This window comes from Panthera onca, chromosome F1, assembly GCF_046562875.1.
Source record: "Panthera onca isolate mPanOnc1 chromosome F1, mPanOnc1 haplotype 2, whole genome shotgun sequence".
In the NCBI taxonomy this organism is placed as follows: Eukaryota; Metazoa; Chordata; class Mammalia; order Carnivora; family Felidae; genus Panthera; species Panthera onca.
In genome coordinates, this window is record NC_138355.1 from 44950336 (window position 1) to 44973214 (window position 22879).

The window sequence follows — 22879 nt, forward strand, 5'->3', positions numbered from 1 at the left end:
CAACCAACTGAGCCACCGAGGTGCCCCTAAATGTGGCATTTTAAATTAAATGGGGAACAATGGGTTATTTTTTTGTAATAGTAATGGAAAACTGGGTAGCCATCTAGATATTATAAAGTTGTATCCGTTCCAGGATATACTGGGATACATTCTAGATGGTTCAAAAATTTAAATGTAAAAAAGCAAAATCATTTTTACTTTTTTTTAATGTTTATTTTTGTGAGAGAGAGAGAGCGAGAGAGACAGTGAGGAAGCGCAAGCAGGGGAGGGGCAGAGGCTCCAAAGCTGGCTCCCCACTGACAGCAGTGACCCTGATGTGACCTGAGCTGAAGTGGGACTCTCAACAAACTGAGCCACCAGGCGCCCAAGCAAACTCATTTTTTTTTTTTAAATCGCTTCTCACGAACTGTGTGATAATAGGTTATAGGGATCGATCTCCAAAAGCCTAGGCATCAGGACGTCAGAGCCGGGAAGTTGCAAAAGTAGTTAAGCATCTTTGTTTTCTGAGATGAGACAGGTATGATAGTCTATTCCACCCATGCTATCTTTGAATTCAACAAATCTCCTGTTTACTCTCCGGACAATCTAACCCTCTACTGGGATTGGGTGGGACACCTTTTTTTTTTTTAAACAAATAATTATCTTGTGCGTTTTCCAGCTCTTTATAGTGTAAAGCTCATTTTCACATCCTTTAATCACAACATTTTATAAGGACAAGCATCGATATTCTACTCAGCAGAAGATCTCAGGCAAGTTATGATTCTGCAACTTGCCTAAGGGGTGTCCCCTTAGAGGAGTCCCCGCAACTCTGAGCTTCAGTTTCTTCATCTGTGAAATGGGTATCCCGATCAAATAACATTTCTGCCAGGCCACAAGCCCCTGACAAAACTTTACAAATTCCAGCTCCTCTCCTTCCAGCTCTGTCCCCCGGGCGACAGTGTGTTTCAACACGGAGGCCTTGCTGAGCACACACACAAGGCACCGCTTCACTGCATCTTCAACCCGGCGAGGAAGGACATTTTCATCTCCATCCTGGTGATGCCACCGCTGAGACAGGGCAAGGCTGAGGAACTGACCCTTATTTGGGCCTAGTCCTCAGGTTTCAGGGCTTCCCTGCCAGCCGGGCCCTGCGGCCACCTTGCAGTAACCCCTTACTTACAGTGTTCAGAAAACAAAGGGGACGAGAGTGGGATCAGAGCGAACCACAGGGCCTGATTTTTGCATTCAGATCATCTGTGGCTGCTAGTGGCAGGTGTGTGTGCGTGTGTGTGTGTGTGTGTGTGGGTGGGTGTGGGTGTGGGTGTGGGTGGAGGGGGCTCTCCGGGTTTCAGATCATCTGTGGCTGCTAGTGTCAGGCGGGGCGGGGCCTGGCTAGTGTCAGGGGGGGTGGTCCTCCGAGTTGGGCTTCCTGCCGCCCTACCCTCTCCATCACGATGCGGCCCCTCATGCCCAAATTTCAAGGAAATAGGCCTCAGAAAAAGCCCTAGACCCTAGAGGTACGCAGGGTAACCACTCGGCTCCTAAAGCCCACATAGAAAATGGAGCCGCTCCGGCGCCAGGCGCCAGCGTCTGCACCGCTTTCCGCCGCGGCCGCCTTACAGGCGAGGCCGCTCGGCGCCTCCTCCCGGCTCCCTCCAGGAGGCGCTGTAGGACCGACTCACGGTCCAAGGTGCGGTCGCCTCCGGAAGGCCTCCCCGCAGGGGCTATGGAGCACCGAGAAAAGCAACCTCCACGGCTAGAGAGGCATTTCCCAGGAGCCGCCCCGGTCGCCTCGCGCGCGCCACACACTTCCGCTTCCGCCTCTTTTGCCGGAAGTTGCTCTCAGAACTAGCGTGCGGTCTTTGTCAGCTTCCACCATGGCGTACCGCGGCCAGGGCCAAAAAGTGCAGAAGGTGATGGTGCAGCCCATCGTATCCTACGTAGGATGTCAGGACTGGGAGGTTCGGGCCAGAAAACGGGGGGCGAAAGCGCAGACCGAGAGCAGGCCTGAGGGAGCGGAGTGTGGACCCACATCCCATGAGCACCCGGGGCGACCGAGGCCGGGAGAAAGCGCGGGGTAGTTGAAGACCCGGTGAGAGGTGGGCTTGGGCAGCCCCCTGCAGTGGGCAGTGCAGGAGTGGCGCGGATGAGCGAAGGAAGACGGCTTTAGTTAGGTACCGAGTGGAGGTGGGAGTCCTCAGGCTCAGGGAGGAGGAAGATGTCGGCGCCAAGAAGCCCCTGGAGAGCAAAGGAGTGGGAGGGATTCCTTCGGAGCGTTCGGGAGCCCCTAAAGAGTGCCTGGCTGGGCTCCGGCCGTTGCCTGGACACCGGACCTCGTGTTCAGAAAACAAAGGCGAGATGGGGGTGGGATTGACCCGTTTCGGGGAGCACGGTCTACCCTCTGCCTGTATTTTTTTTTTCCTTAACCCCTGGTGCAGAACCTCATCTTCAGATACTTGCAAAATGTACGTAAGTTGTTTGCGCTTTGTTGTTCTGTCATTTTTTTTTTTTTTTTTTAAGTAAAAGGTGAATTTATTTGGCTTGTTTGCATTATCCTGCCTAATCAACGTGTTCTAGAGTTAAAAATAGATGAAACGGGCGCCTGGCTGGCTCGGTCGGTCGAATGTGCGACTCTTGATCTTGGAGTGGAGTGTTCCAGCCCCACTGTGGGGCTAGAGTTTCCTTAAGGAAAAAAAAAAAAGTAGGTGAAACCGGAGACTGGAGGAGTATTTGCGGGGAAGGGGCTCCGGGATGTAATGAAATGCCCACTCCAAGCAGTGAAAGAATAGTGTCATTACTTTTGCAAGACCAAAAGTACTTCAAAAAGCAGTTCTTGGCAGGCATGACTGGTATTTGGGTACTTTTGTTGGTACTCATTATTGGAACGTTTCCCCTTTCCTTTCGTCTGGGGTGAAACATTGAAGGAAAGAAATCCTGTCGACTTTAAGCCACATAATAAGGTGGTGTGTTTAGCACTTGGGAGAAAACTGAGATATAAAAAAGATGCCCGAAAAGGAAGAGAGGAGGGATACCTTCAGAGGATATAGTGGCAGGCAGCTTTCCTTTAGGGGAATTTTTAGCAATTCACATTGTGAGGTAGTAGGGCCGAGTATTTAAGTTATTTTGGAAAGAAAATGCATTTTCTGTTGCTCTGACAGTTGTAGCATGTGTAACACAGTTGCAGACAGACTAATTTCAAGCCATGATAATTTTTTTTTAAGTAATCACCCAACGTGGGGCTCAAACCCATGACCCCACGATCAAGAGTCACATGCTTCACCCAACTGAGCCAGCCAGGCACCCCAAGCCATTGTAACTTTTTTTTTTTCCTAAGCAGGCTTCATGCCCAGCGCAGAGCCCAAAGTGGGGCTTAAACTCCTGACCCTGAGATCAAGACCTGAGCTGAGGTCAAAAGCGGGGGTGCTTAAGCCAGTAAGCCACCCAGGTGCCCCCAAGCTATTGTAATTTTTAATCACCAGGCTTGAGGGTCCTTCCCCTGGTTGTTAAATGTGAGATGTGGAAAACTGGGAACCTAGAGAAAGCCGTTTTGAAGCTGGATTTTGCTATTGCAGATAAGAAAGAAGCCCTGATGATTTGGGAATTGCTGCTTTATGCTATACTGTCAATTAGCACTCAGTATGTATCGAGACGAGAAGCTGTAAGAAATACAATTGAGTCCCAGCATCACAGGAAAATTAACTTGGTCCCAATATAGCATTTATTGAGACTGTTGCTTGGCAAGTAACTACTCTTGGTTACTAATTCTTACATATGATTTGAGTAGTTAAATTCTTGGCTTTTATTTTTGAAGGTTTTCTTTAGGAGCCAGATTTCTGTATTGTTTGACCAGAGTGATTATGTTTTGCTTGTTTTTTTAACATACCTATTTTTACGATTATTTCAGAGATCTCGGATTCAGGTGTGGCTTTATGAGCAAGTGAACATGCGGATAGAGGGCTGTATCATTGTGAGTAACCAGGATGTTTTCTCTCAGTCGGTTTTCATAGAAAACGATTTTGCAAAAATGCCCAGCCAGGACAGTGTACGAAAAGACAGTGACCCAACCCAAGGAAGGTTCTTCAGGGCCACTGTTCTTGTCTCACTGTTGTACTTAATAGGGCTTGGGTCATTCATAAGAGAGGGACAATTAATCTTTAAAAATTATTTGAACAACAGTGTTAGTATTTGAAGGACGGGGCGAAAGAAATGAAATTACAATGGGGTGAAAATCAGTGGTGCAGTAGTTCTGTCTTAGGTGATAACCTGAATATAGCTGGGTGGGGTTAGTTCAATAGGACTTTAAGGATGGCAGAGTACGCTAAATAATGTTTTAAAGAAAGACAAAACAGTGCTCGCTTCAGCAGCACATACACTAAAATCGTAAAGAAAGATAAAACATGGCTGAAAAGTAGTATGTTAGGACACTTTGGTATTCCCTTTAGACATTGTAGATTCCGTCAGTAATCTCCCCTTCTGTGATTACTAGTAGAAAAACAAACGTTCTGGGTAGTGGTGATAGTGTTTTGTGAGGAACACGGGAGGAGTGGTGCCAGTGCAAGTCACACACAATTCTGTATGGGACAGGTTGTAAAAGACAGGGACAGTGGCTCTTAGGCGCAGCTAATCAGATCTTAAGTCCAAAAGGCTCTAAAGGTAATTTGGAGTACGTTCTGCCTTTCTTTTGTTATTTAAAAAAAGGCTTAGGAGGGAGATGGTGTTTCAGCTGAAAGATCAGTAGAAAGGTGAATTTCTGAAGTTAGTTGGCATTTCTATATTGAGGTTGGTGTAGTCATCTGAAATGGCGTGCGTGCGATTTTACTTGAAGATGACATTCGGTTGGCTTATCTTTCTAGGGTTTTGATGAGTACATGAACCTCGTATTAGATGATGCAGAAGAGATTCATTCTAAAACAAAGTCAAGAAAACAACTGGGTAAGAATAGCTGGCCTCTTGGACTTAGAGAAATATTTATTCGCTTGCAGAATTGAACGAGTTGTAACTCTATTCATGTTTAAATTTAGTGTGCAGTTGAGAATTCACTGTGTGGAGGAGTATATGCTTTTGAAATCCTCCTCAGCCACTTGCTGCTTACCCCGCTCCATTTCTGCTTTTGTTTCTCCACTCAGACCCCTCTCATGAAGGTCACCAAAGACTAACGGTGTCAAATCGAATCGTCAATCCTAGTTCTCATTTTATAGAACTCCGAACAGCGTTTGGCGCTGTGGGCCACTCCCACCTTAAAACGCTTTGTTCCTTTGGCTCCGTGATAGTGTATTCGGTTTTATTTTTCATTTCTAGTTACTCCTTTTCAGACTTTTGTATATTCATCCTTTCAGACCCCGCCATTAAATGTTTTGAGTTGCTCAAGGCTGGGTTCTAGGCCCTCCTGTCATTTGGTGTTATTTACCCAGGCCCTCTAGACTATACCTTCAGTTGCCATCTCTATATTGACCTCAGATTCACCTCTGTAGCGGTAGGCCTCTCTGAGCCTATTCACCATGTCTACCTGGATGTCTCAAAGGCTCTTCAAAGTGAGCATGTCAGAAATCAAATCGCTTCCCACTCCCTGTACACTCTTTTAGACCTATTTTAGTGTTCCTGCCTTACTGAATGGCACCAACCCCCATTCAGTTTACTGGTTGATTTCTTTGCAACTGCCTCAGCCCCCTCCACTTTGCTCTGCAGGCTGCAGTTATCTTTGAAAAGCACCAATTTGACCTTGTCATCCCTCTGCGTGAAACCTTCCGTGACTTCCTGTTGCTAGTGGGATAAGAAAATCTTTAATGTATTCTGCAAAGTTCTTCGTGATCTTTTCTCTCTCTGCTCGTTTTGTATCACTGCTTCATTTTCTGAGCTTCATCCACACGTGTGCTCTTTCAGCTGTTTGAACCTGCACACTTGCTCCACCATAAATCTTTGTATATGTGGTTTCCTATGTGTTTAGGACTCCAATCAAATGTCAGATATCAGGTTTTCTTTTTGTCTTACTGGGGTGAGGATGGGGGCGGGGGGAGACAGGCTGTGCTGAGTTTATAGTAAAACACTCATTAGTGGGATTGTTCGATTAATGTCTCTCTCACTGGGCCTCGTGCTCCATAAGTCCTCTCTTTTTTGCTCCCTAATAGGCCTAGCGCCTAATTCAGTGCCTGTCATACAATAGAAACAAAAAAATATTTGAATAATGAATGCAGTTCCTGAACCCAGTTAATGAAGGGTCTTTAGGAATCATGACTTCAAGACAAGCAGTCATTTCTTTCAAAATCCTGTTCATTTGAAGTTATTTAGGTACTTGGTTTTTAATTGTTTAATGCCTAGTTCACAGCTCACTAGTACCTTAATCAGTGGTGGCCTTCAGGTGTCTCTTTTTTCCGGACCCTGAGGATTCTCTTGAGCCTGTAGGAGATACGTGGAAGGTAGAATCTGAGAAGTGGTATGGTGTTTTGCTATGCTTCTTTCTGTTGAGGCTATTTTTGTGAAAGTCTGGATTTTCGAATTTAAACATGTCTTGCCAGGAAGGGTAAGCTAGCTTTATTGACATCAGTATATATAAATTATTTGGAGGGTGTTGAATTCCTATAATAGTATTTATCCTATAGAATAGATTAATATTACCTGTTGTAGAAGTCTGAGAAACTTAAAAATCAATCACAATTGGGGTTGATTAGTATTTCTCAAAATGGTTTTACTCAACACTGAAGATATTTGTAGCTATTTCTCAGGAAAAAAGTATTCCCTGCTCAAATAAGTTTAGGAAATGGTGGATAAAATTTGAAGAATTTTATTTATTGTAGGATAGACTCTTTAATTTATTGAAAACAAGAATGATACGGGATGCTGTCAAATGTTTTAAACTTGGAACACAACTCGTTCTTCAACTTCTACAAACTCAGAGCAGTGGGAAATGTTGGGGTAGACCTAGTCAGTTGACTTAGTCTGTAGAAATTGTAGGTTTCATAAAATAATATTTCTCTACATTCATTAGTTTATTGTTGAAAAAGCTCATACACTCTAATATGCAGAGCTTTTCAATATGTGGATATTTCAAATTTTTCACATACCTTCTCAAGGAAGAAAGCATTTCAAAATTGCTCAAGTGTGATCTGAAATTCTGAGGCTAAAAGGTGTTGCACACTTGTCTGAGTGGCTATTAATAGCTTTTTTTTTTTTTTTTTTTTTAATTTTCTGTTGCAGGTCGGATCATGCTAAAAGGAGATAATATTACCCTGCTCCAAAGTGTCTCCAACTAGAAATGATCAATGAAGTGAGAAATGCTTGAGAAGGCCATGTAGTTTGTTTTTTTAGAGGTCCTTTGTTGGGAGTCTAGTTCTAAAACATTTGTTCCTATTGTTCTGATTACCTTTATGTTATTACCAGATGACAATAAATGCTGTGGGATTGTTTTTATTTAAACATTTACATTGTTTCTTTCTATCCAGTGTTAGAGACCTTTTACATGGTGGCCCCTAAGTTTTCTGAAGGGCGGCAGTTGCCCCTGGGCATTTGTCTTTTATAGGGCCTGGATCTGTAGATTCTTAAGGCAAAGAGTAGGAATTCTACCTGACAGGTAAGCTTCTGATATTGGGTCATGGAGAAGAGGAGGGTTTGCAGAAACAAAGGTTTTTAAACTAATACATGTCTTCATTATCAGTTCTAGTTGTAGATGCTGGAACACTAGAATTTCTAACCACAGTAGGTTGGAGGTGCTGTAATAGTTTCAGTATTTGCTTATTAGCACTCTCCGAGTCACTCTCTGAGGTCTTTGTGAATTTTTGTATTACTAAGATCAGAATGTGAGAAGTATCTGGGTATAAGCAAAGAGTAAAGTGCCCTAAACGTACATTTAAAATGAGATCTGTTGGGGCACCACCTGGGTGGTTCAGTCGGGTAGGTTTCCGACTTTAGCTCAGGTCATGATCTCTCAGCTCGTGGGTTTCAGCCCTGTGTTGGGCTCCGCGCTGGCAGTGTGGAGCTTGCTTGGGATTCTCTGTCTCTGCCCCACTTGTGCTTTCTCTCTCAAAATAAATAAACTTAATAAATAAATAAAATGAGCTCTGTTAAGAGTTAACAGGAGGGAGGGGTGCCTGGGTGGCTCAGTTGATTAAGCATCCTACTCTTGGTTTCAGGGCTTTTGCTCAGGCCATGATCTCCTGGTTCATGGCATCAAGCTCCACGTCGGACTCAGTGCTGACAGCATGAGCCTGCTTGAGATTCTCTCTCTTTTCTTCCTCAAAATAAATAAATAAACTTAAAAAAAAAAAGTTAACAGGAGGGACACTTTGTGAGATTGGTAACCTGAAAAAGACCACAAGCAGTGCTGGTAAGTTGGTAGGCATAATAATAGTATGTTCGTTGGAGCAACACGTATCTCTTACCCTTCTCTCTAAAGATTTTGGTGCCTCCCTCAGTAATTTCTTAGTTCCCAACTGAATTATGTGGATAGATCTTTCCTCCCCCAATTTCTCAGGGCGGTTGTAGTTAGGGGCGCCAGGCTGGCTTAGTCGGTAGAACATGTGACTCTAGATCTCAGGGTCATGAGTTCTACCCCCACACTGGGTATAGGGATTACTTAAATAAGTGAAAGATGACCCCAGGGTGGTTCTAGTTAGAATTCCGTTCAGTGATTATTGAGCATCCGCTGTTACACGGGCACAAGGTTGAATAAATGCAGTGAAACAGACTGGCAAACAAATAGCTTCAGTGCCACACGCTAAGTGCTATTTAAATTGGATCTTGAATAAGGCCTACCTTAAATTCTTGTAGTGGGCATTATTAAAGGTTAGTGACGAAGGAGCAAGACTAGTTCCTGCTTTTCCAAGTGCCTGTGAGGGAGATGGCGAACTTTGCTTTAAACTGAGCAAAAGAAATCTTTCGAGATAGAGGAGGTTTGTAGGCAAGTGTAGAAATTTGTCCAGCTTAGAAGTTGGCATTCTAGCTGTTCCTCTCCTATTTGAACCTGTGCCTTTTTGGTCACGTTTTGAAGTAAAGGGCCACTTTACTTTAGCTCTTTTAACATAGTTGAGTTTGAAATGCATTGAACCTGCTACAGCGTGCAAAGAAATCCTTGGGCAGCAGAGGGAGTTGCAGCCCTGGGACTGCTTCAGCCTTTCTAGTAAAAGCTTTTTCAGAGCAGAGCAAAGACCTCCCTGCAGCTTTCTTGGCACCAAAATAGCTAGGAAGAAGGATAAAAGCCGGAGCAGTATAATCCCTAAGAAAACCTGCTGGCTGCTTTTCCATTTCCCTGTGTGGCCTTTCTGACCTGGCTGCCCTGTGTAAGCAAAGCTGTGCCTGCTGTGGCTTATTCTGAATGGATCAAGACCTGGAAAGTTCCATTTTTGACAGAGCAAACGATGATAGAAATAAGGTGCAGTGAACTATTACAATTGAGCTCTGTATTTAGAAATCTCTGCTTGCTTTCCTGCCTTACTGGAGCCTGTGGTGTTTGCTTTTTAAGTTGTACTTTTCCACAATCTGTAGATCTTTTTTCCAACCAGAATTTGTATTATAGGAGGCGTTGCTCTCTGCTTCATTAAGGTTATTAAAACATGCTGCTGGGAAGCTGCTCTTGTTGGCAGCCCTTGGTATGTGAGCAATTATTTTTCTGGAATGGCTGTTGGTTTCTGAGGGGGTCTTGCTAACCACCCACTAACTCTTGTAACATTCTTGAAGTGGGGGTGGGAGGAAAATAAGGCTCTGAAAAAGTTAAGTGCTGGTGCAGGCCTGGTGTTTTATTAGTCTAAGTAGGTAGGGAGAGAACGCGATAAGAATAGTTTGAAAACCCTGGGATTTTGTATTTGCAGGCACCAGCTATTGTATCAGATTTGTCAGTTTCAGGATGAGAGAGTGGATCTTTGTCTAATCTGGTTTTAGGCATTATTGGCTAGGAAGTGCCATGGACAATTCCTGGGGTAAGCCTAATAGGCACATCGCCTATTAACTGGATGACACAGGAGGTTTTCCTTAATTATTCCTTTTAGAGCTAACCATAATAACCTACTCAGGCCATGCTTTTTGTGAGGAGATGTGCTTGGTAAAACTTTTAAAGTGGCGTTAGAACTTAAGTCTGTTGTACCTAGAGTTTAATTTTAAGTTATATCCAAAACACCTTTTTAAAAAATTGAATTTAAAAATCCTAGCATAGTGCATGTTTATAATTAAAATGCCAGTAGAATAGGAAGATAGGAAGTAAATAACAAAAGTCCTTCCTTTTCCCATCAGTATTCTCGATACATAACTACTATTAGGAGTTAGGGGTTTATCCTTCTAAACTCTGCAAATATGTACAATTTGGGTTTTTTCTCAATTTGGTATTTGTATTTAAAAGCTTTTTTTTTTTTTTTTTTTTTTTTTTTTTTAAGTTTATTTATTTGGGGGGATGGACAGAAAGGGAAAAAGAAAAATCCCAAGCAGGTTCTGCTGACAACATGGTGTCCAACATGGGGCTCAGGTCCCAAGAACTGTGAGATCGTGCCCTGAGCTGAAATCAAGAGCCAGACATCCCAACTAACTGAGCCACCCAGGCGCCACTAAAAGTTTTTTTAATTTTGGTAAAATTGTGCAGCTCAGTAACGTTAATAAGTACATTACATTGTGCAAACATTCCCTAGAACTTTATCTTGCAAGAGTGAAACTACCCTGTCAACAACTTCCCATCCCTTGGCCCTCCTAGCCCCTGGCAAACATCATTCTTTTCTGTTTCCAGGAGTTTGACTCCTAGATACCTCATATATATGGAGTCATAATAATACTTATTTTACAACTGACTTATTTATTTCATTTAGCATAATGTTCTCATGGTTCACCCATGTTACAGAATGTGCCCTAATTTCTTCTCTTTAAGGCCGAATAATACTGTATGTTTACACACCATGTTCTGTTTATGCGTTGAACTGTCAGTAGACATTTAAGTTACTTTCACCTTTTCGCTATTGTGAATAATACTGTTCTCCAACGTCCTGTTTTCAGTTCTGTTGAGATATACCTAGAAAGTTTTCGAGGAACCATCTTACTATTGCAGTAAACATGGGTGTACAAAGATCTCTTTAAGACCCTGCTTTCAATTTTTTTGAGAGTATGTACCCAAGGTCTTTTTGAGGAATCATCATCATATTGTTTTCCACAGCAGCTACACCGTTTTACATTCTGATCAGTAGGGCACAAGGGCTCCTGTTTCTTTACATCCTTGGCAAACCCTATTTTCTACTTTTTATTTTTATTTATTTTTTTTTTAACGTTTATTTATTTTTGAGACAGAGAGAGACAGAGCATGAACGGGGGAGGGGCAGAGAGAGAGGGAGACACAGAATCGGAAGCAGGCTCCAGGCTCTGAGCCATCAGCCCAGAGCTTGACGCGGGGCTCGAACTCACGGACCGCGAGATCGTGACCTGAGCCGAAGTCGGACGCTCAACTGACTGAGCCACCCAGGCGCCCCACTATTTTCTACTTTTGATAGTAAATGTCTTAATGGTTGTGAGGTGATATTGTGGTTTTGATTTGCATTTCCTTAATGGTTAGTGATCATTTCTTCATATGTTTTATTGGTCATTTGTATATCTTCAGAGAAATGTCTGCTGTTAAGTCCTGGGCCCATTTTTAAACAGATTATTTTGTTGTTGTTGAGCTGAAGGAGTCCTTTACATATTCTGGATATTAACCCCGTATCAGATACACACTTCACAAATATGATAGTTAAGCACTGGACTTCAGCTCAGGTTGTGATCTCACAATCTGTGAGTTTGAGCCCCGCATCAGACTCTGCTGACAGCTCAGAGCCTAGAGCCTGTTTTGGATTCTGTGTCTCCCTCTCTTCCCCTCACCCTCTCGTGCTCGCTCGCTCTCTCAAAAATAAACATTAGGTGGGGCGCCTGGGTGGCGCAGTCGGTTAAGCGTCCGACTTCAGCCAGGTCACGATCTCGCGGTCCGTGAGTTCGAGCCCCGCGTCAGGCTCTGGGCTGATGGCTCGGAGCCTGGAGCCTGTTTCCGATTCTGTGTCTCCCTCTCTCTCTGCCCCTCCCCCGTTCATGCTCTGTCTCTCTCTGTCCCAAAAATAAATAAAAAACGTTGAAAAAAAAAAAAATTTAAAAAAAAAAAATAAACATTAGGGGCGCCTGGGTGGCTCAGTCGGTTAAGCGGCCGACTTCGGCTCAGGTCATGATCTCGTGGTCCGTGAGTTCGAGCCCCGCGTCGGGCTCTGTGCTGACAGCTCAGAGCCTGGAGCCTGTTTCCGATTCTGTGTCTCCCTCTCTCTGACCCTTCCCCATTCATGCTCTGTCTCTCTCTGTCTCAAAAATAAATAAACATTAAAAAAAACTATTAAAAAAAAATAAAATAAAAATAAACATTAAAAATTTAAAAAAATATATTTTCACCCATTGTGTGGGTTGTCTTCACTCTTTTATGTCTTTTGATGCACAGATAATTTTGATGGAATCTAGTTTATTTTTTAAGATTTTGTTGCCTGTGCTTTTGATGTCATAGGTAGTTTTACTTATATATGCATACTCCCTGCAGCTTGACCCTTATCAACAAAACGTGGATATATTGCCATGTTAAACAGCTGTATTCTATTGTATGGGTCTCTCAGGTTAAGTAATCACCTGTATTAGTGGCTATTTTAGGCTGCTTCCAGATTTTTGCTGTTAAAGAGTTTCTGTCCATTTACATATTCCTGTGAGTTGAATTCTTAGAAGTGGAATTACAAGATCAAAGGATATGCATATTAAAAATAATTCTGTAGGTACTTCTAAATTGCCTTCCACAGTACAAATGAGAAAATTGTCTTCTTCATTCTAAACAACCATCAAGCAACAGTTTGAAATTCAAGCAACAGTTTGAATGAAATTCACAGGCTTATTGTGAGATGACACTGAAATAGTAATTGCCAGCATCCTAAGGATGTCAGAGTAGAACAACGGAAAAAAAACTTGGTCTTTGATGACTTTTGAGCCGCTGAATTAATCAGCTCTGGAACTTGCCTAACACCAAACTTGTTATGTGAGAGAATAAATTTCCTGGTTGATTTTCTGTTAGGTAAAACTGAAGCATTGTGAATGAGAACAATGTCAGAACAGGGCCACCTGTATTTGGAAGGGGATCAGTTGTTCAGTGAAGAATTTTTAAATGCCATAGTTGAGTTGGCAATTGAAGTGATGATCTTGGACTATATGCGGGAATGCAAATGAAGTGATGTGACTGGTTTTATTCTGTTAAACAGCAGACTTTATTTCCTTCCCTAGTTATGAAAATAATTCCTGAGAAAGATGATCCTGGATCATCATTCCATGTCCATAGAAACTGCTGTCTCTGGAGTATTAACAGATTAGCCTCATCCCTAGGGCCATGCTGAGTTAGAGATGTTTTGCTGGGCTTGGAAATTGCAGAGGAGACGTGGGGAAAATAAACAAATGAATGCCTCTTCCTGGTGGACTTTGTTGCTAAACCGGAGAGAAGGTAGATAGAGTGAGGAGAGTGTTTTGCCCAAAACAGCCTTTTTTAGATCCTATACTGTAAGATATTCAGTTTGGAAGGTGTTTCTCATTTTTCACCAGTGTCCACTTTCTTTGGGTGTTCTTTGCTAAACAGTGAAGGATATAAAAGGGTGTCCTTACCTTGGAGATTTAGGGAGGCAGTGAAATACACTCAAAAAGATCCAAAGATCTTGGGGGTCCACAATCACAACTTTAGAATTACCCAAACCTCTCAACCTCAGTTTCATGGTGGTGGTGGAATGATTTAATAAGATAATACATATGCCATTTCAGGTCTCAGGAATGCACAGGAACTATTACTTGTCTAGTTCCAAATGAGGATACTTTATAGTTCAAAAGATTCGTTGAGGAATATGTGTGGATAAGAGGTAAACTCATTCCACATAAACCCAAGATATTAAAATTTGGGGAATTTTTTGTTTTTGCTTTTTCAGTCAAGTTTATGGAGGTATAATTTACAGATACTAAAATCACACGTTAACACCTATATACTTTGATGACATTTGATAAATGTATACAGCCCTGTAACCACCAACTGTCAAAAAGTATTTCCATGATCCAAAATGTTGCCTGGGCCCCTTCATAGTCAATCTACCTCACTCACCCTAGCTCCTGGTAACTAATGGTCTGATTTCTGTTTCCCTGAGAATGTCCTACAAATGGAATTTTACAGTGTGTAACCATTTATGTGTGGTTTTTTTCATGGAATATGCTTTTGAGTTTCATTCATGTTCCATGAATCAGTATTCTGTTCCTTTTTATTGCTGAGTAGTATTCCATTGTAGGGATATACCACAGTTTGTTTATCTGTAAACTACTTAGTGGAGTTGGGGGTTATTTTCCGGTTTTTGGCACTTCTGCATTGATTCCTATAAAGTTCATGTGTAGGCCCATTTTAAAAATTGGGATGTGGCGCATGGGCGCCTCAGTTGGTAAGTGTCCCAACTTTGGATCTCACACTTTGTGGGTTCAAGCCCTGCGTTGAGCTGTGTGCTGACAGCTCAGAGCCTGGATCCTGTTTCAGATTCTGTGTCTCCCTCTCTGTCTCTGCCCCTCCCCTGCTGTGCTCTCTCTCTCTCAAAAATAAATAAGCATTAAAAAATAATAAAAAGAATTGGGTTGTCGTTTTTTTCTTTGTTGTTGGGAGAGTTCTTTATGTCTTCTGCATTTTAAAAAAAATCCTTACCAGATAGGTCTTTTGTGAATACTTTTCTCCCAGTCTGTGGCTTGTCTTTCATTTCTGTACGGTGTTTTTAAACAACACAGAATTTTCCTTTTTTTTTTTTTCAATTTTCAAGTTTTCATTTATCAAATTTTTCTTTTATGGTACATACTTTTTGTGTCTAAGAATTCTTTGCCAGGGGTGACTAGGTGGCTCAGTTGAGAGTCCAGTGCTTGATTTCGGCTCAGGTTGTGATCCCAGGGTCATTGCATCTTTTACATAGATGATCATTTTGTCTGCAGAAAATGAAGATGCAAGAAATTTTAAAAATGCAAATAAAAATAGTTTTATTTCTTCCTTTCCAGACGAAGCCTTTTATTTCTTTTTCTTGCCTTATTTCAGTGGCCAGGACCACTCTAGTGGAGTGGTGAAAGGAGACATCTTTGTCTTGTTCCTGATATTAGGGGGATCCTAGGGAAAAAACATACTAGTAAGTGTGATATAGTTACAAGGTTTTTGTACATACATACAAGGTTTTGTTTTTTTTGTTTTTTTTTTTTTTTAATTTTTTTTTTTTTCAACGTTTTTTTATTTATTTTTGGGACAGAGAGAGACAGAGCATGAACGGGGGAGGGGCAGAGAGAGAGGGAGACACAGAATCGGAAACAGGCTCCAGGCTCCGAGCCATCAGCCCAGAGCCTGACGCGGGGCTCGAACTCACGGACCGCGAGATCGTGACCTGGCTGAAGTCGGACGCTTAACCGACTGCGCCACCCAGGCGCCCCACATACAAGGTTTTGTACAAGTCTAATTTGCTTAGACTTTTTCTCTACTGAGGTGATCATACGGTTTTTCTATTGAAGCCTGATAAGGTAAATTGCATTAATTGATTTTCAGTGATAAACTGACCTTGCATTTCTGAAATAAACACTGTTTAGTCATGGTTTGTTATCTATTTTATATATTGCTAAATTCACTTATTTAATATGGTCATTAGGGATGTTGGTCTGTAGCTCTCTTGACAATGTTTTTGTCTTTTTTTTTTTTTTAAGGTTATTGATTTTGAGAGAGAGTACATGGGGTGAAACCCCAATGCCGGGCTCCATCTCACAAACTGTAAGATCATGGTGACCTGAGCTGAAATCAAGAGTCAGACACTTAACCGAGTGAGCCGTCCAGATGCCCTTTGTCTGGTTTTAATATCAGTGTAGTAGTTTCATATAAGGAAGTGTTCCCTCATCTTTTATTTTCTGTAAGAGTTTTATAGGATTGATGACCTATTTCCTTTCTTAAATGTTTGGTATGTTTTCACCTGTGAAGCCCTTTGATCTGGAAGGTTTCTATACTTTATCCCCCAGTTTGGAAAATTTTTTTTTTTTTTTTTTTTTGAAATCTTTATATCTATCTTAAGGAATTTACACACTTACTAAGGGCACTGTATTACACATAAATCCAAGAGAGAAAATACTATGAGGCATATATAAATACTAATGAGCAAGTGACATAAAAAATGCAGAAGGTATGGGGTACTTGGCTGGTTCGTTTGGTAGGGCATGCAACTCTTGATCTTAGGGTCATGAGTTCAAGGCCCATGTTGGGGGTAGAGTTTACTTTAAAAAATGCAGAGAATGGTCTGGAGCACAATGTGAAAAAGACATTGTATGATAGAAGTTGGTAATTGTAGCCTTTCAGTGCTTATTTTTAGACCAACCTTATCTCAGGATTCCCCTGTAAGAATACTTCTCTGTATTACAGTTAACTTACTATCCCTCAAGTTCACCTATCTCTGTAGCTTGTTGTGGTAGCTTGTGTTGTTTTTACTCCTAATTCAATTACTTAAATAGATCTAGGATTATTCAAGTTATCTACATTTATTGAGTGAGCTTTGGGAGTTCTGTTTTTTTTTGTTTTTTTTTTTTTAAGTAATTTTCCCATTTCCTGTAAGCTATCAAATTTATTGGCTTAAAGTTGTACATATTTCCTTATTCTTCTAATGCCTGTAGGATCTGTAGAGATGCCTTCTCTCTCATTCCTAATATCGGTAATTTGTCGCTTCTCTACTTTTTTCCTTAATCAGTCTGGTTAGAAATGTATCATTTATTGAACTTCTCAACCAGCTTTTCATTTCATTAATTTTTCTCTAATGTTTTATTATTTTCAATTTCTCCTGTTATTTTCTTCCATCGACTTGCTTTGAGTTTAGTTTGATCTTTATGTAGTTTTTTTTTTTTAACTTTTTTTTACATTTATTTATTTTTGAGAGACAGAGAAAGACAGAGTGTGAACAGGGGAGGGGCAGAGAGAGAGGGAGACATGGAATCCAAAGCAGGCTCCAGGCTCCGAGCTGTCAACACAGAGCCCGATGCGGGACTGGAACCCACAAACCGCGAGATCATGACCTGAGCCGAAGTCCGACTTAACCGACTGAGCCACGCAGGCACCCCTGATCTTTATATAGTTTTTAAGGTTGAAGCTTAGATTATTGATTCAAAACATTTCCTGTTTTTTAATGTAAGCGTTTTTTTTTTTGTTTTTTTTTTTTTTTTAATTTTTTTTTTTCAACGTTTTTTATTTATTTTTGGGACAGAGAGAGACAGAGCATGAACGGGGGAGGGGCAGAGAGAGAGGGAGACACAGAATTGGAAACAGGCTCCAGGCTCCGAGCCATCAGCCCAGAGCCTGACGCGGGGCTCGAACTCACGGACCGCGAGATCGTGACCTGGCTGAAGTCGGACGCTTAACCGACTGCGCCACCCAGGCGCCCCAATGTAAGCGTTTTGCCATGTGTTAGAAATTTCAGTAATGTTGCGTTTTGATTTTTGTTAAGCTCAAAATATTTTCAGTGTCCTTTTTTAAATGCTGTTTGATACATGAGTTACTTAGAAGTGTATTAATTTCTGGGACGCCTAGGTGGCTCATTTGGTTGGGCGTCCAGCTTCGGCTCAGGTCATGATCTCATGTTTCATGAGTCTGAACCCCACATCAGGCTCTGTGCTGACAGTTCAGAGCCTGGACCCTGCTTCAGATTCTGTGTCTCCCTCTCTTTCTCTGCCAATCCCCCCACTCACACTCTGTCTCTTTCTCTCAGAAATAAATAAAAACGGGCTCAGTCAGTTGAGTGTCCGATTTCAGCTCGGGTCATGATCTCAGGGTTCGTGAGTTTGAGCCCTATGTCTGGGTCTGTGCTGAAAGCTCAGAGCCTGGAGCGTGCTTCAGATTCTGTGTTTCCCTCTCTGTGCCCCTCCCCTGCTTGCGCTCTTTCTCTCAAAAATAAATAAAACATTTAAAAAAAATTTTTAAACATTAAAACAAATTTTAAAAATAGAAGTGTGTTAATTTCCAAATACTTGGGGATTGTCCATGTGTCCCCTAGGTTCAGATAATTTATATGATTTCAGTTATTTTCAACTTGTTAGGTTTCTTTGATAGCCCACAACATGATCTATCTTGGTGACTATTCCACATCCACTTAAAGAATGTGTGGTCGGTTAAGCGGCCGACTTCGGCTCAGGTCATGATCTCGCGGTCCGTGAGTTCGAGCCCCGCGTCGGGCTCTGTGCTGACAGCTCAGAGCCTGGAGCCTGTTTCAGATTCTGTGTCTCCCTCTCTCTGACCCTCCCCCATTCATGCTCTGTCTCTCTCGGTCTCAAAAAAATAAATGTTAAAAAAATAAAAAATTAAAAAAAAAAAAAAAAGAATGTGTGTATTGCTGGGGTGCTTGGCTGGCTCACTTGGTAGAGCATGCAACTCTTGATCTCCCGGTCAAGAGTTTAAGCCCCTTGTTGAGTGTGGAGCTTACTTAAAAAAAAAAAAAAAAAAGAATGTATTGCTGTTATTGGGGAAAATATTCTATAAATTATCAGGTCAGACTTGTTAGTGTTGTTCAAGTCTTTTATGTCATTATTTGTCTACTCATTCTCCATTACTGAGCAAAGTAGGTTTATTATAGATATCATATAGTTGAGGTCCAATCTGACAATCTCTGCTTTTTAATTTGGGTGTTTAAATCACTTACCATTATAGCAATTATTCGTATGGTTTCTTTAAATCTGCCATCTGGTGGGAGGCAATTCTTCATAAGTCTCTTGCATTTCTCTATGTCTTACAAGCAAGGTACTGACTGTCCTTTGTTTCTGACTACCTTTACACAGATGTTTATTTAGCAAACTACCTTGGAAGATAGATAATATCCCCCTTTAGAATAAAGAAAATAAAAGAGTTTACTTCCTCAGATACCAGGCTTTTCTGCAATAACACAACCCATTACTTATATCAGTGTCATGTATATGATTCCCTATTGATTACAATATACATCTTTAATTTCTTATAGATTATCATCGGAACTATCTTATTGCTTCATGTATGGCATAAGAACCTTATACCTCCAGTTCCTCCCTCTTTTGTGCTCTTTTTGTCACACTTTTAGATGTGTTATAAATCCTATAGCACATTATTAATGTCAGTTATCAAGACTCATTCTGTGACTATCAAGAAGTCCCATCTTTTTTAGGAATTTTTAAAAACATAATGTAAGCTTGAATTGGAAATAATTTTCCAGGTTATTCTTTCTGAAAGAGGTAGTGAGCTTTGTACTGAACAAATCTTTTCTTCGCTTTTACTTGGTATCTTTCCATACATAACCTTCCTATGTCCTCTTAGAGGAAACCTGAGTGCTGATTCCATTTCTGTATAGACTGCCTTTTAAAGTGTTGGCGAGGGTTTCGTGTCAGGGAATTAGCAGGAAAGGCTGGAGGAAAGGTCAATAAGGGCATTTCCTTTTCCCCTCTTATTGTTAATTTCCTTCAGACAGCTAAAGAAGAAGAAATACTTTCTGCTACAGTCTTTATACCTTGCTTCAACTCTAGAGTGTTCCTTTTTTCCAGATTCTATTGTTAAAAACAGTTTCTTATGACATTTGGGGGTTCTAAAATATCACCCATAATCTTGCTTCCTATAATAGCCATTTCCTGCTGTCCTTTACTTTAGGCTTTGTGCATAATATTCCATTGATTTAACAAATCATAATTTATGAAGTATTTTCTTATGTAGTTTCATATTTTTCACCTTAATAAATTATGCCACAGTGAACATCGTTATCTCTTTTGTCTCTCATAAGGATATATTTCCATGAGTGGGCTTCTATATTTTGAAACTATCTGCATTTTTGTAGTTCTTATTATATGTTGTTAAAGTAAGGAAGAGGAGGACATTTGGAACATAGATACTTTGTGGGGGAAGATCTTACAACTTTGCCTAAAGAAAAGAAGGTGAGTCAAATTGGTTTTAGGTTTGTTGAGAGACTGGCTATGGCAAGGAAATTTTCAAAACTTTGGTTATGGATTTATACTTACTCTTTCTCCAGAGATTAGTGCTTAAGTTTAACCTCTAGATTTTTAAAAAAAATTATTTATTTAAGTAATTTCATTCAACATGGGGCTCAAACTCATGACCCCGAGATCAAGAGTCTCACACTCCCCTGAGTGAGTCAGGCAGGCACCCCCAGATTTTTTTTTTAAGTTTTATTGTGGTTTAATACATATCGCGTAAAATTTACCATATTAACTATTTTTATTCTATTTTTTATTTGAGAGAGAGAGAGTGAGCATGTGTGAGCAGGGGAGAGGGTCAAAGGGAGAGAATCCCAAGCAGGCTCCATACTCAGCACTAAGCCTGAATTTGGGCTTGATCCCATGACCCTGGGATCATGACCTGAGCCTAAATGAAAAGTCGATGCTCAACTGACTGAGCCACCCAGGCCCTTTATTTATTTATGTATTTATTTTTCTTTTTAATGTTTATTTTTGAGAGAGAGAGTGCAAGCAGGGGAGAGGAGAGAGAGAGAGAGACAATTCGAAGAGGCTCCACACTGTAGCGCAAAGCCCAACATGCGACTTGAACCCATGAACCCCAAGATCATGACCTGAGCCCATCAGACACTCAACCAACTGAGCCATCCAGGCACCCCTCCTTTAATTTTTTTACTAAAAATTTTTTTATTTTAATTTTAATTTTTTTTTTTTTAACGTTTATTTATTTTTGAGACAGAGAGAGACAGAGCATGAACGGGGGAGGGGCAGAGAGAGAGGGAGACACAGAATCGGAAGCAGGCTCCAGGCTCCGAGCCATCAGCCCAGAGCCCGACGCGGGGCTCGAACTCACGGACCGCGAGATCGTGACCTGAGCTGAAGTCGGACGCTTAACCGACTGAGCCACCCAGGCGCCCCTATTTTTATTTTTTAAAGTAATCTCTACCCTCAGTGTGGGGCTCAAGCTCACCACCCTGAGATCTAGAGTCACATGTTCTCCAACTGAGCCAGCCAGGCACTCCTAACCAATTTTTTTTTTAAGTGTACAATTTGGTGATATTAAGTACGTTTAGAATGTTGTACAGTCATCATCATCATACATAACTTTTCATCATGTTAAAGTAAAACTATACCCATTGAACAATAATTCATTCCCCCCAGCCCCTGGCAATCATAGTTCCACTTTTTGTCTCTGATTTTGACTACGTTAAGTATCTCATATAAGTGGATTCATACTGTATTTGTCTTTTTCTGACTGGCTTATTTCGATTAGGGTAATGTCCTCGAGGTTGATCCATGTTAAAATTTCCTTCCTTTTTGAGGCTGAATATTCCATTGTATGTATTATACCACATTTTGCTTGTTCATTCATCTGTCAATAGGCACTTGGGTGTTTTATCTGTTGTGAATAATGTTCTGAACATGGATGTACAAATATCTCAAGACCCTATTTTCAGTTCTTTTGAGCATATACCCAGAAGTGGAATTACTGAGTGTCATGGTAATTCTATTTTTAATTTTTTTAAGTTTATTATTATTTTTTTTATTTTTAGTAATGTCTACACCCAGTGTGGGTCTCAAATTCACAACCCCAAGATCAAGAGTTGCATGCTCTTCTGACTGAGCCAGTCAGGTGCCCCTCAATTTTTGATTTTTTGAGGAACCACCATACTGTTTTCCACAGCAGCTGTACCATTTTACATTCTTACCAACAGTGTACAAGGGTTTCCACTTTTTCCATGCCCTCACCAATGTCTCTTATCTTGATTTTTTGGTAATTGTTTTTTTTTGTTGTTTGTTTGTTTTGTTTTAAGTAGGCTTCGTGCCCAGTGCAGAGCCCAACACAGGACTTAAACTCACGACCCTGAGATAGAGACCTGAACCAAGATTAACAAACACTTAACTGACTGAGCCACTTGTTTTGTTTTTAATGTTTGTTTTTGGGAGAGAGAGAGGGAGAGTGTGTGTGTGCATGAGCACAAGCAGGGGAGGGGCGGGAGGATGGGGGACAGAGGATCCTAAGCAGGCTGTGCACTGACAGCAGAGAGCCCAGTGTGGGGTTTGAACTCCCGAACCATGAGATCATGACCTGAGCTGAACTCAGATGCTTAACTGGCTGGACTACCCAGGCGCCCTGTTATTTTGTGTTTTTTGATAGTAGCCATCCTAATTGATGGGAGGTAGTATCTTAAAATTTTGATTTGCATTTCTCTGATAATGATTAGAGACACTCAGCATCTTTTCATGTGTTTATTGGTCATTTGTATGTCTTTAGAAAAATGTCTATTCAAGTCCTTTGCCCATTTTTTAATTAATTACATTGTTTTTTGTTGTTGTTGACTTCCAAAGAGTTCTCTGTATATTCTGAATATTAATCCCTTATCAGATACATGATGTGCAAATATTTTCTCCCATTCTGTGGATTGTCTTCTTACCCTGGATACTGTCTTTCAATGCCTAAAATTTTAAAATTTTCATGATGTTCACTTTTTTTTCTTTTCTTGCCTGCGCCTTTGGTGTCATATCCAAGGTAATATTGCCGAATCCAGTATCATGCAGTTTGAGTCCTATGTTTTCTTTTAAGTGTTTTATAGTTTTAAGTCTTACATTTAAGTCTTCAATCCATTGTGAGTTAGTTTTTCCAACTTCATTCTTTTATGTGAATATCCAGTTTTCCCAGCACCATTTGTTGAAAAGACTGTCTTTTAGGGGCGCCTGGGTGGCTCAGTCGGTTAAGCATCAGACTCTTGGTCTCTGATCAGGTCATGATCTCGCAGTTTATGAGACTGAGCTCCATGTAGGGCTCTGTGCTGATAGCGTGGAGCCTGCTTGGGATTCTCTCTCCCTCTCTCGCTCTCTGCCCCTCCCCAGCTCGCATGCTCTCTCTCTCAAAATACGTACATACATTAAAAAAAAAAAAAAAAAAAAAAGACTGCCCTTTCTCCAT

At 41.2% G+C, this 22879-nt stretch overlaps 1 protein-coding gene across 12 annotated transcripts in view; it reads left to right on the top strand.

The window, feature by feature from the left end:
• The first annotated feature begins 1642 nt into the window (after positions 1–1642).
• SNRPE (small nuclear ribonucleoprotein polypeptide E) overlaps positions 1643–22879 on the top strand; it is a 132894-nt gene continuing 111657 nt past the window's right edge. For 2 of the 12 annotated variants that reach the window (XR_014136441.1, XM_081791914.1), the window contains exons 1-4: positions 1682–1910; positions 2418–2444; positions 3884–3946; positions 4833–4911. Coding sequence is in view for 11 of the 12 variants with exons in the window: in XM_081791914.1 (XP_081648040.1) it covers positions 1857–1910; positions 2418–2444; positions 3884–3946; positions 4833–4911 (223 nt within the window). In the remaining variant the exon portion in view is untranslated. The other 10 variants (XM_060644186.3, XM_078441271.2, XM_078441275.2 and 7 more) reach the window with 10 other exon arrangements.